Raw genomic sequence first — 13,781 nt, forward strand, 5'->3', positions numbered from 1 at the left:
GTAGGTATTGCATTTTTGATATTTTAAGCAGAAAGTTTTGGAAATCGAAGTAAAAGTACTACAATATTAGAATCCACCAGAAAATTAAAAGAGCAGATGACATTTTCAATACATTGATTTATTCTCTTTTATTGGCATAGTAATAATAATATCAATTTTTATGTACACGAAAAAGTCCATGAACAAAAAAAGGAAAATAATCAATCGTTAATTTTCATAGATTTTCTTACTTCTAAGGTAGATAAAAAAATATGTACAAAGTATTATTTTAATGCTTGGATTGTATTTTTATTCTAATAAAAAAATCATAATCATACCTATTTCTATAAATTAGGGCCATTAAAAAAAAGTTACTTTTATTTTTCTGAGTCCCTCTTGAAATAAAATTGAAAATTTCACAAAAAAAAAAAAAAAAAAAAAAAAAAAAAAAAAAAAAAAAAAAAAAAAAAAAAAAAAAGAAGAAGTATTCATAAAATATAACTCTTGCTTTATATCAAATTAAAGAAGGTGATAAAAATATTCTCAAGGCATCACAATAAACACGGTTGGTGTTGTAGTGGGACAAGGTCCTAGAGTACCAAACATACTTCAAGGATTTTTCGAAAACGAAAGGAAGAAAAAAGTTGATATTTTATCCAAAGGCGTGCAGTTTATACACTTAAAAAAATAGAGAGGGAAAACTACACCAAAATGTCTTAAAATCTAAATTTTGTACTCTGGTAAAGAAAATTAAGTTATCCAATTGATATGAGAGACAGTACGCTGAGAGCTGTTTTAAAAACAAAAAGTTCCCTTGACTTCTAAATGATTGCTACATACTAAGAACTTCCTATCTCTACTAGCATGCGTGCCTGCCGTATTGCTTTGAAAACTTGGTCGGTACGCTCGTATTTTATTCCGTAGGTTTTATTCCAAGTCCCAATTTTCATACAGTTCAGAATTCGGCCAGACATTTTAACGAGGCTGTCCGGAGTTATTGTGACTTATAAAATAGGAAAAGGAGCTTCTGTTAAAAATAATAATAATAAAACAATTAGGAAAAGGAGCTTTTGTTTGTGCACGTACAAAATGAACAAAGGGATATCTCGCGTCTATGATAATCTGGTCAACTAATTTGTCTCAAGACTTCAATGCCATTCATTTTTATTGCAAAAAAAACAGGGTTCCAAGGGTTTCTCCTAAATCTTGCCCCCATCGGTCAGCTGTATCTTCAAAGAGACCATTTGGACGTCCTCTGTCATATTGTGTTTACTCTAACATGCCTTGGGCATAACACAAAATAAAATATAACCTCTATCAGAGCTTCTTAGCTTTTGAGAGTGGTCAGCTGTATCTTCAAAGAGACCATTTGGACGTCCTCTCTGTCATATTGTGTTTACTCTAACATGCCTTGGGCATAACACAAAATAAAATATAACCTCTATCAGAGCTTCTTAGCTTTTATGAGAGAAAAATAAAATGAAAATAAATTACCGTGATAATGAAACAGAAATCTTAATAACCTAAACCATTTACACACCATACACATCTTTTTTAACATTCTAGCTTCTTGCTTCAAGAATCCAGAATACACCAAGATTTCACAGCTAGGACTGAAATCTCTTAATCGCAAATCTTATTCACAAAGTTTACGTTTTCCAACCTTTTATTTCCAGGTTCACACATTTCGTACTATGAATCAATTAATTATCTTGTCTAAATATATTCTAGATCTAGACCGTATATCCTTAGCATAAACTTAAATCTTACATATCTGTTTGTCATATACTAAGACCTTACATAATATATCTCGTCATATACTTAGAGCTTACATATTTACTTGTCTCAGCGGCGGCTACGTTTGCATGAGCTGAGTCCGCTGCTACTTGCTGTGGCTGCCATGCTGCTGGCGCCACGCAATACCTTGGTCTCTGTGGTACCGGGACTCAACACGACACCCCCCGCACCGCTCAGTGCCGTAGCCTTGCGTTTCTTAGTGCGCATGCTGCATGCAGCCTCGTGTCCCCCCTCCCCTCCACCACTGCTACACAGTAGACAATAGTCACTACTAGTCCCCCCCGCTCCTCCGACACTGGCACGCATGTATTTACGCGTGCATGACGCTGGCGTGTTCAGTTCCTGGTCTGATCCTCCTGATGAATCCTCATCCTTACCTGAAACTGAAATAACCATACATCCATTAGAATTAGAACCCTTACCTGAAACTGAAATCAGAGATCAGATGCAGTTAGAACCCTTGTATCAAACTGAAAATATACATCAAATAGAATTAGAACCCTTGTATGAAACTAAAATTATACATCAATTAGAATTAGAACTCTTGTATGAAACTAAAATAATCATACATCAATTAGATGAAACTAAAGTCATATGGGTACATTAATAGAAGTTGTCAAGTTCTATAAATAAGACTGGTCGTATGGAAAATAATCGAGAGAAATCCTGAGAAGAAAGACTATTGTATAACTCGAGATATGAGGTAGACGTAGAGAGTAGAGACTTACCGTTAGTACTAGTATTAGCTGAACGTCTAGCAGGTTTCCTACTGGCTAGATGTTCTTGCATATCCCCTGGAGTAGAGACTTACCGTTAGTACTAGTATTAGCTGAACGTCTAGCAGGTTTCCTACTGGCTAGATGTTCTTGCATATCCCCTGCACTGGTTGATGCTATAGGTTCCCCGTGAGCTGCATTACTACCGCGAGGTCTGCCTGGTTTCTTCGTCACCACCAAGGCTGCAGTTTCACCAGAGAGGCCGCTAGTCTCCTCTTCTGAGCCACGGGGGGAGGTTGAACCAGACGGTTTGGCCGCATGTTCTGCCGCAGCTTGGTGACGGGGTCGGCCGGGTTTCTTGGGGGCCGCAGTTGTTGTTTCGCTGGCAGTGCCAGAGAGTTCGTCCTCAGTAGACCCCGTGGCCTGCTGTCTGGAGCGGCCGGACTTCTTGCCGGTGGAGGCCGTAGGTTCCCCAGCATCATCATCTGTAGCACGAGGAGAGGCAGAACCTGCCAGTGGTATAGCAGCTACTTGTAGGCCGAGGTCCGCGGACTCGAGCGTGGGGGGCGCCTGCAGGAATTCCGCCAGTGAACCGCCACCTACTGAGAGATGCATCGCCTGGGGAGGAGAGAGGAAGGAGGGTTAACTATGTATTGTAAATTGTAACTGTTTTTTTCTTCTTCTTTTTTTGGGGGCAGTTTCCCTTGGGCTGCGTGGGAGGGGAGCCATTACAAGACTAGAAACTTAAACATGGAAGATGGGGCAGGGGTTCCCTAATGTGTTGATGATTTTCTTTTTATGCATAAAGGATTAATAAAGTACATACACGTCCTCATTTGGACCCCCACAATGGTATTATATGTTACAAATACGGACTAGGTAGGTACTGTCATGATGTGAATGTTATGAGGTTTGAGTATATTACCTGAGGTGACAGCACTTGACTCAAGTCGGGTGCTATTAGAGGAGCATCGGTAGCCACTGCAGGGCCACTACAGGTACAATCCGGATTGAAAGGGAATTTAGATCTGAAATCAAAATCCTCGAGTTAGTTTACCTACATGAGATCATTGTATAAAAGAAATGTCTCATGGCATTTATTTTTCATCTTCATATTCAAACATAGTGAAGGATTGACAGAGGTCACGGTGTAAATCCCCTGCATACTCAGGAACAATGTGTACATTCTACACTACAACTTAATATATCAACGTAATAATCATCTCTTTGAAGATAAAAAGTCCAAAGATCTGCCAATTCTTTCGAAAACGTGCAAAAATGGGATATAGGTAACGTATAAAAGTTTGTATGTATTCGCATTAAGCCTGTATTTTCCTTTTGGAAACGGAAACGATGTCCCCTCTCTTCAAGATAGCGGAATCCCTATGGTTTAGTAAAGGCGAGGCGCTACCACGTCAAAAGAGGGGAAACCGTCTCAGTTTCTCAAAGGAAAATACAACTACTGTAGACTTGAATGGGGAAAAAAGAACCAAATTTTAAAACCTTCTTAGGAAGTCTCTCTCGTTAACTCTTCCCCTAAGGAGGTTACTCCTTGCTTTGTGTCCTCTCACCTAAAGAACTGGAGCTCGGTTTTACACTTGTTCAATTCCTGCAGGACTTGCGAGAACTTGCGCGATGTTTCCTCATTCTTCTTATCGTATTCATCAAGCCGGGTTGCATACTCTACCACTGTCTTGGTCTGATCCACTAGCTTCACCTTGCATAGCTTCAGATCTCGCTTCATTAGGGTCAACTGTGAACTATACCTGTAGGCACACATTAGTTTGATACTTAAAATGAAAATTGAGATTCAAAATTCAACAAATCAAGTTTGGTGAAATTTAGAGAATACTCAGATTCTCATCATCAAACTGAATTTTGGTCTCGATTGTCTTTTTAAATTTCCATTTTAATATGTGAAGATTCTTATCTAAATAATTATTTGTATTTAATGTTAGTTTTATACCTACCTTTGTATCGAAGAGAAACGAATGTTAAAAATATGTTCCAAGTCAGCCTAGTTAGCTTGGAAGGTAGTGCGCCTGCCTTGTACTTGTAAGTGCTAGGTTACGGGTTCGTTTACCACCCGGGGCGAACTTTATTCCAAATGGATAAGGTTCGTGCCCGGAATGGCTGGCCTCCTGCCCTTTTTCTCTCTTCCATTTCGGAACGATAAGACCTCCGTTGTTACAGTTTAATGTAGGTATCAAGCCTATTCATACTTACCTCTTCATGCCCTGTTTAATCTTGTGTATCCGCTTCCTGAGTACCATGTTGGACTGGGGAGGGGAGCGGGGGGAAAGCTCGAGCGTAGATTCGAACCCGCAACCTCCGGCATCAGAGCCACATGCTATCGAGTCATTTTTAGACGAGGGGAATGGACCGGCAATGTCCATGAAGTCAGTGCCTGTAACCAGACAACAAATAGGAAGTCTAAGAACAAATAAGTTTCTAGTAACTAGGAGCTATTTGTTGTTGTTGTAGCGGCTTTACCCTTCTGATTCCACAACGGTAAGTTGTAGGACAAAATGGAAATGGAAGAATCCATTTTGTAGGGAATTTAATTTTAAATAAAATCGATAGAAATACTTTTTTCGTTAGAACCAATGGGTTTCGAGATATTTGCAAAAATCTAAAAAAAAAAAGTCACGCGTCCCTAGCCAGACAAGGAGCTATTTAAATATGGTTCATCAAGTGGTGACGTGATTGATTACCATGCAGAACATCAAAAAATAAAATTAGCATTTTTTTTTTCTTGCAAAAACACAAATTCGATTGCAAAATGTTTCAATGCAGCACTACTCTCTCGGACTTTCGGGTCCTTGGGTTGAGTTCTTGCAAAAACACAAATTCGATTGCAAAATGTTTCAATGCAGCACTACTCTCTCGGACTTTCGGGTCCTTGGGTTGAGAAAAAGTCACGAAAAATGACACTTACGCCTTTCTAGTTCCGCTAGCCGTAAAGTCTCGGCTTGAGACTTTTGACCCCTTATTCAGGACACCATCCCGGACCTTTTTGGGCAAAAAATCAGAACTACATCATTTTTGTCCGTCAAAAAGTCTTTGTTTTCTAGACTATTTGATTGGTTCTCGCGATTTATAACTATTTCAATCGAAACTGACTTCTTTGAAAACCCAGAGTATAGCGTTCACTCATGAGCATTACAGACTTGTAAATAAGAAAATGTGAAACTTGTGTAGAGAATGAAACTCAACACGGGACACGGGTTTTGCATGATGTAATATGACATAGTGCCATTTATAAACTCAACTCAACCTAGGCAAAGTCATTGGGAGAGATTAGTCAATTAATGAAAACTTCGTGTTCAATTAAGAGCCATTAGATAGAGTCAGGAATGAAGAAGTGCTGAGAAGAGTTGATGAGAAAAGAGAAATACTGAGAACCATAGTGATCAGGAAAAGAAGTTGGCTGGGTCACATCCTGAGAAGAAATTGTCTGCAGGGAAGAATCAAGGAAGGCGAGCTGAGAGGAAAGAGATCAATAGGAAGAAGGAGGTTTGGAATGCTGAGAGATGTGCTGAATGGAAGAACGTTTGAACAAATGAAGGAGGACGCCCAAGATCGAGAAAAGTGGAGAACGTCGTGTTGAAACCTGTCCTAGGACAGATCTACATCTATATATGTATTATAAGAACAAGATATATGTATAAGTAAGAGCCATTTTCGTGGGTAACAAACCCTAAGATCTCGTTCCCACTTGTCTGTAAGTACTCACTACTCCTGTACGAAATGTAGATAAAATTTAAATGAGTGTTCCCACCACTACACACGACACGATTTTTTTCCTTTTTCCGAACGACAAGTGGGAACGAGCTCTAATGGATAGTTTACACGGGGCGATCCAGCTATTTTCAAAAGGCGGCCTCGAGGTGTATACAAATGAATGAGTGTGTTCACATTGCCAACGAAGAAAAATTCGGAAAAATTATAAATTCCTGTAGGCCATTAACATCTATTCTCACCTCTCCAGCAAAGAAGCAGCAATGTTGTCTCTCGATATGTTTCCCGAATGACATCTGTAGTAAGGCAAGTCGCATGTGCAACATCTCTACAATGTCTGATTCACATGCCAGAGGGTGTTGCCGGCGGGCAGATTCTCGGCGTGGCATCTTAGACTTGATGGATTGGAACCGGGCAAGCATTGTAGACTGGAGGCGATTGAATGTGGTGCTTAGGATGGAGCCACATACTGTGTTCATACGACGATTTACCTGTTCATACAACATCAAGAGGAATATTAACTGTGTTGAACATAGGGAGAAACGTTGAGATGAAAATGCCGAAAAACCTTGAAACTCTATTTCGTGTTAATATAGGCTGGGCTACGCTTCGAATTCTGGACGTTCGCGCGCCTAGAAGCTTGATTTGTTTGAATGATTTGCACAAATATCGGTCCCCACTTAATAAACCTAGGATTTGGAGATTCAAATATACAAACCTTAGAATTTCATGACTTGACTTGCTCTCGAACTAAAAACCTAAAGATCCAAAAGTCCAATGAAGTTCTTGGTATTGATAAAACACCATTTGTTTCATTGTACAACTCCCTCTGTAATAGTGCACCAAATAACCCCGATCAAACCAGAAATTTCATGACCAAATTTAATGTTCTTTAGGCGATAAACATGTTTGCTTTTTTTTTTTTTTTTTTTTTTCAAAATCGGAAAACCCAAGAATAGAAACCTGTTGTTGAGATCTGTCTGTGTTCCCTTACCAGTCTGAGCGCAGCAATGTGCTTGAAGTCCAAGTAGAGCAGAATCTTCTCCAGGAGTTCCGTAGGGAATTGCATCAGATTGATGGCGGCTTTGGAAGGGCCGGGGGTTGTCGCTAAGGCCAATGTCTGTATTTGATTGGAATAAGTAGGCGCGAGGGATGGACCGCTCCCGGCCGGAGATACAATGACCGAGGTTGAAGCGGCCGTAGTAGTAGCGTTACCATCGGCCGGCGGAGGGCAGGAGGCCGTGGAGCTGCTTGCAGACAGGCCACTGGAGCAGCCACTTTGCAAACGTGTGGACACCATGGTGTAGGGAGATCAAGTAGAGGTAGTGACTACTGAATGGGTTAAGGCTTGGAGTAGTCTGTACTGGCAAGGACTGAAACAGGTTAATATTGAACAGAGCTTAGAACACATGCACAGAGTTAGTCTTATGGGTTTACTTCATGAATCAGTTCCACGAAAAGCATTTCACCCACCAGAAAGAGGAGGGAGGAAGAGAACAAGAGATAAAGGAGCAAAGAGAAAGGGAGAGAGAGAGAAGGGGAGATGAAGGGAGGGGGGGAAGAAAGATAATGAGGGGAAGAGGGAGATTAGGTGTGGGGTGGTCACTGGTCATAGAGACAGGAGAAAGAGAAAGAGGTGTAGAGGAGAGGTAGGAAGAAAGGCAGGAGGAGGAGGAGAGAGAGAGAGAGAGAGAAAATGGGGGGGGGAGCAAGAGGAAGAGGATTCCAATGCAAATAATAGAAAGTAAAAAGTTACAAAGGACTTTGAAAATTACACTTAATCTCATTACATCTGAACTGGAATTCTGAGAACAATTTTGTACCTAGGTACTTCACATTTTGCTAATTTTGGACATCACAGCAACCATTATAATGGCAGGCTGTGCATTCTACATTGTTTTATGAGATTTTTCTTCATTAATTTTGTCTTTTCATATGGAAGGACACATATTTGAATAGGAAAAGGCTAGGAAGAAGAAGAATATGGAAGGACAAAGCTTTTTTTTTTCAATGATATATTTGACCACCAACTATTTCTCAGACCTGCAGGTTCATGTTTAAGTGTTTGTTGACCTCTAAGAATGCTTCCTACACTATAAAGTGTGACAAAGTATACAACAGAATGCTTAGGCTAGGTGCAACACTATTTCTGTACAAGGAGTGAGATTGCAAAGTTTGGAGTGGGAAGTTGTTGCAGGAATGCAAGCTTAGGGACTGAGTCCTAGAGTCTACACTTTTCTGTTAATGAGACTGTTTAGGGAAGCATTCTTAGAGGTCAACAAACACTTAAACATGAACCTGCAGGTCTGAGAAATAGTTGGTGGTCAAATATATCATTGAAAAAAAAAGCTTTGTCCTTCCATATTCTTCTTCTTCCTAGCCTTTTCCTATTCAAATATGTGTCCTTCCATATGAAAAGACAAAATTTCTTTGTCTTATTATATCACAACTTTGTAGGATTTTCCAAATATCTCATTTCTAATCATTACCTAATCCTAACACCCAATGTTTACCCCCGTTTCTTTGTCTTATTATATCACAACTTTGTAGGATTTTCCAAATATCTCATTTCTAATCATTACCTAATCCTAACACCCAATGTTTACCCACCGGTTGCTATGCGCATTTAAATTACTTAGCTTCTCATTTTCCTCACGAGGCTGAGTGGGCCCCGCAACAGCCAGTCACGGAATCAATCATTTGCATGATACAATTTTTTTTGACCCCGCCGGGAATCGCAGGGTCTTCCGCGTGCAAGGCGAGCGCAGTGACCACTACGCGATGGGAGCTGAGTGAAGTGTTCAATACTTTCTAGGAAATCCAAATTGTTAAACAAACAAAGTGCCTTCCTAGTTTGACCTCATATTAGTTTACACCTGTCTCGGTGAAGTAGTGGTTAAGGTGCTCACCTGGTACATAGGAGGGTGCGGGTTCTATTCCAGCTGATGTATGAAATGTTATTTCTATTTTGAAAATTAATGACCTAATAGTTAATTTCTGGCATTTGAAACCAACCAATTTAAGAATTTAACCATACAGTAATAGAGCTAAAAGGGTTACGTAATGAAACTGGAGTAATAAAGAAAACCTAAAATATTGAATACTTTGTCTTACCTTCATGGGACTCCAATCATGATCTACAAATATAACCGTGTCTGCTCCTGTTAGATTGAGACCCAGACCTCCCACCTGAGTTGTTAATAGTAGTACATCTATAGTAGGATCTGAATTGAACTTGGTCACTATAGCATGACGTGCAGTACTCACTACAGAACCATCTAGACGGAGATATGTAACTCCGGGCATTTCACATCTGAAATATCAAAATAGTAGATATTGTTGTTATGTACTGGTCCAATTGGTGATTCTCATGATTTTTTTTTATTATCTCAGAAAAAACTATAAAAAATAAAAAAAATATTGAGATTAAAACGAAGAAAATGCATTTACTTGATAAACCCACCAAAAATTATGACTAGATATGAAGTTTCAAGCTACTTTAGGTGAATAGGATCACGTAGAACACACCAATGATTCACCTACAGCTACTTAACCCTGAGGACTACGACAACCAGTCTTCTGACAAAAGACACTTTGTATATCTGTACAAGCACACAAGCATTAGTTAGAAAATGGACCAACATAAATAAATTCATCATGAAACTGAAGACCTGGCAATTAAGGACTCAGCAAACCCTGATTGCCGTGGAATCAAAAGGCACCTATAGGTAAGATTAGAGAAAACAGTAAATTTACTTAATTTCTTTTTAAGAAAACAAAACACAATCAGCAATGTGGATCAACCTTCCCTTTGATCCCAGTTATGACTAGGGTTGTATTTAAAATGAGATAAAAATAATCCTAATACAATCAGAATAAGCAAACCTTCTATGGAATCAAAAGGCACCTGTAGGTAACATTAGAGAAGAAAACAAAACACAATCAGCAAAGTGGTTCAAGAAATGACCTTCCCTTTGATCCCAGTTATGACTAGGGTTGTATTTAAAATGAGATAAAAATAATCCTAATACAATCAGAATAAGCAAACCTTCTCTAAAAAGAGATCTGAAAAAGTCTGAAAAAGAGTAAAAACCTCAAAATGAAAATAATATGAATGTTTTAGGATCAAAACAGAGTGGGGAATGGTACGACTTTTCCGAAATTTTCTTTCACCAAACGATGTAAACCGCTGTTCTGCATATTGCCTGGAGGTCAGTCAGCTAATTTTTAATGAATATCTTAGGATCAAAACAGAGTGGGGAAGAGAGTATAGACTATAGAGCAGGGGTTCTTAACCTTTTAGAATTGGCGGACCACTATTGATAAACCAAAAATCTCGCGGACCACTTGAGATTATGTATGGAGAACTGCAACCTGTACGCACCGATAAGAATTCTACCCGATAGCGTTCTACGTGTTGTCCAACCTTCCAATAAAACCACTTATTTATTTATGAAACTACATTTAATAAATATTGCTTCATAAACTTGGAATTTGCTTTAGCTGAGATTGGCTGCCTATTCAGTGAATCAGCCAAACCTTTTGTATCTGATATGAATGTGATATTCTTCCAGACTTGCACAGTCCATGTACCTACTTATGTACTTACCAAACCAGTCTAGGAGTTCTCTCAACAGTTCAATGATGGGGCCTTAGAGAATGACAAGACATTTGACATAGCTAAGTAATGGTTAAAAAAACTATATCCCCAATTCCTGTTTTGTTCAGTAAACCAGATCATGCTTTTGAGATACTCAGTGCTTAAATCAGAGTCTCAGAAGTCCTTTGAAAAGGACATTTGTAGACTGTAGAGGAACAATTCAGTCCAAACCAGATTACCATACTGCAGTCAACTTGATTTGCAATGATTTCAGAATGTTGAAATGTAACAGAATGGAATATTTACAACCAGGTTCCCCTGTTTCACTTTAGGACAAAGCAACTTACCCTCTTCAACAATGAAACTGCAATAATGAAATCCCCTGGTCCCTGGGCCAAGAACGAGTACAGAGAGGTTTCAAGTCCTTTTACAATCTCTAATATCTTACAAACCTAACATAGCAGTAAACTTAGAACACTTAAAAAACATAGAATTTGTACATTTAAAAAGAAATAGCAGAGCCCATGAGGGAGAACATTTACTTTATGGAGGAAAAGAAAAGGGAAATTGTTTTGTTAAAGTTTGTAAAATCGATTGAAATCTGTGAATTATTTTACAAAAAAGCTAAATTAAAAAAATCTCAACCATAGAATTTGTACATTTAAAAAGAAATAGCAGAGCCCATGAGGGAGAACATTTACTTTATGGACGAAAAGAAAAAGGGAAATTGTTTTGTTAAAGTTTGTAAAATCGATTGAAATCTGTGAATTATTTTACAAAAAAGCTAAATTAAAAAAATCTCAACTCCGTGCCTAGGTACTCGGAACTCGGCCAGGAATGCTCACAGCTCACACTCTCACACACTGCATTAACCCTTCACTGCACAGTGCGGACAAATTTATATCAGTGATACGAGATGCGATTATTTTACGTGGTGTACCGTAAGTGGGGGATAGATTGCCCATATAGGGGTAACTTTTCCCATCATTGAATATAAAATGTGGCGCCATCTCACGAATTTATTCTCACACACTGCATTAACCCTTCATTGCACAGTGCGGACAAATTTATATCAGTGATACGAGATGCGATTATTTTACGTGGTGTACTTAGAGCTAGTTTTAGGGCGATGGACTTCGGATCTGGAGGTTGAGTCCATATTTAATAGGTTATTCATTTTAGAAGTAGGTACCTATCAGCAAAGTAAATAAATGCAGTTTCTTTGTGTTATTATGTCACAACTTTGGTGCTCACTGCAGCGTTTTCCCAATATCTCAATAATCCTAAAATCCAATGTTTACCTACCATGCTGGCACCGGTCGCTATGCGCATTTATATTTTATATGTCATAGCACTCATAGCTACTCATTTTCCTCACGAGGCTGAGTGGGCCCCGCAACAGCCAGTCACGGAATCAATCATTTGCATGATACAATTTCTTGGCCCCGCCGGGAATCGAACCCGGGTCTCCCGCGTGCAAGGCGAGTGCAGTGACCACTACGCCATGGGAGCTGACGCCATTCCCCCGGGAATCGAACCCGGGTCTCCCGCGTGCAAGGCGAGCGCAGTGACCACTACGCCATGGGAGCTGAAGATTGGATTTCCTCACGAGGCTGAGTGGGCCCCGCAACAGCCAGTCACGGGATCAATCATTTGCATGATACAAATTTCTTGACCCTGCCGGGATTCGAACCCGGGTCTCCCGCGTGCAAGGCGAGCGCAGTGACCACTACGCCATGGGAGCTGACTGAAACGAGATCGAGGCCCCGCAACAGCCAGTCACGGAATCAATCATTTGGATGATACAAATTTCTTGACCCCGCCGGGAATCGAACCCGGGTCCGCTGAGTGGGCCCCACAACAGCCAGTCACGGGATCAATCATTTGCATGATACAAATTTCTTGACCCCGCCGGGAATCGAACCCGGGTCTCCCGCGCGTGCAACGCGAGCACAGGTGACCCCTAACCAGGGAGCTGACCCATCGTCATAATCTGCAGAAGACTACTTAAGCTGGCATTGCTGCAAATGCCTTGATATCCTCTATTGTCTATCAGCAAAGTAGAAATGGAGAATCAAATTTCATCAAAACCCCTCCCCAGGATTTGGGCATTTTGCCTTTTGCAATCGCGATTTATGGTGTGGATTATCTGAGGTATCCTCCTGAGTTGCCTTTATCTAGCATTATGATGGTACATTACTCGTGACTCGTACTTTAGGCAGGTACCTACCTACCCCGGACTGTCTTAATTTTAACAGGACCCTTATTGTCTGTGTGTACACTTGCTAGTTTTAGACCACCCCGTATGCCCTTCGTGCAGAAAGAAAAAGACAAACTATATAGTTACAACTACATAGGTATACACGGAGTGAAAAGTCCACAGATACCTAGGTACCTACCTGTAATAGTGAAATGGTCAAGGTGCTACTCTGGTAATTAGGGGAGCGCGGGTTCGACTCCAGCCGAGGAATAAAATTATAAATATACTCATTTATTCCGAGGATTACGTAGTAGAGAACGTCACGCGCTAACCTAACTCTGCCGCAAGTCCATAATATAAACATACAAATAGGTATAGGTAGTCACCTCATGCATACCAGGGTTAATCTCTATGTCGTAAGTCTGTGCGTGGTAGAGTGCGCTGGTTCCTCAATCAGTAGGTACTGGGGTTCGAGTGCTGGGTCCGGGTATTTTTTTTTCCTCTTTGTTTCCCAGACCTACTACGGTGGGCAATATTTTTTTTTTTTTTTCGTTGAAGTTAAGCAACGCTGTGTATGGTTGATGATTGGATGGGTGACCATCTGAGAACTCTTCATGTGCTGCTAGTTTTTTGTTCTCGGTCGTATTCAGGCTGGGTGAGTAGCCGCGTATTCACCAAATGGAAGGTAAAACCCTCGTCTCGTGGAAAAAAAAGCTTCATTTGTTCTTATTACACATAGCGTAGGTAG

At 40.1% G+C, this 13,781-nt stretch overlaps 1 protein-coding gene across 1 annotated transcript; it reads right to left on the bottom strand.

Annotated features, from left to right (window-relative positions):
- Positions 1–1,370: 1,370 nt before the first annotated feature.
- On the bottom strand, positions 1,371–11,464 carry LOC103518842. Its single transcript, XM_008483929.3, has 8 exons — positions 11,181–11,464; positions 7,228–7,606; positions 6,457–6,724; positions 4,719–4,899; positions 4,064–4,258; positions 3,418–3,520; positions 2,588–3,110; positions 1,371–2,159 (listed from the first exon to the last, which is right to left on the bottom strand). Exons 2-8 carry the CDS (start codon positions 7,531–7,533, stop codon positions 1,825–1,827), a joined length of 1,911 nt encoding a protein of 636 aa, XP_008482151.1. The 5' UTR covers positions 7,534–7,606; positions 11,181–11,464; the 3' UTR covers positions 1,371–1,824.
- Positions 11,465–13,781: the final 2,317 nt, after the last annotated feature.

This window comes from Diaphorina citri, unplaced genomic scaffold (assembly GCF_000475195.1).
Source record: "Diaphorina citri unplaced genomic scaffold, Diaci psyllid genome assembly version 1.1 scaffold62, whole genome shotgun sequence".
In the NCBI taxonomy this organism is placed as follows: Eukaryota; Metazoa; Arthropoda; class Insecta; order Hemiptera; family Psyllidae; genus Diaphorina; species Diaphorina citri.

What these genes read in the sequence shown, in the direction of transcription:
- LOC103518842 (XM_008483929.3), bottom strand. Translation starts at nt 7,533, where the DNA reads ATGGTGTCCACACGTTTGCAAAGTGGCTGCTCCAGTGGCCTGTCTGCA. An exon ending in GGTGAGAATAGATGTTAATG is followed by an intron (nt 4,900 to 6,456) that starts GCCTACAGGAAT and finishes GTCTGGTTACAG; the next exon opens with GCACTGACTTCATGGACATT. An exon ending in AGCTAATACTAGTACTAACG is followed by an intron (nt 2,160 to 2,587) that starts GTAAGTCTCTAC and finishes TGGTTATTTCAG; the next exon opens with TTTCAGGTAAGGATGAGGAT.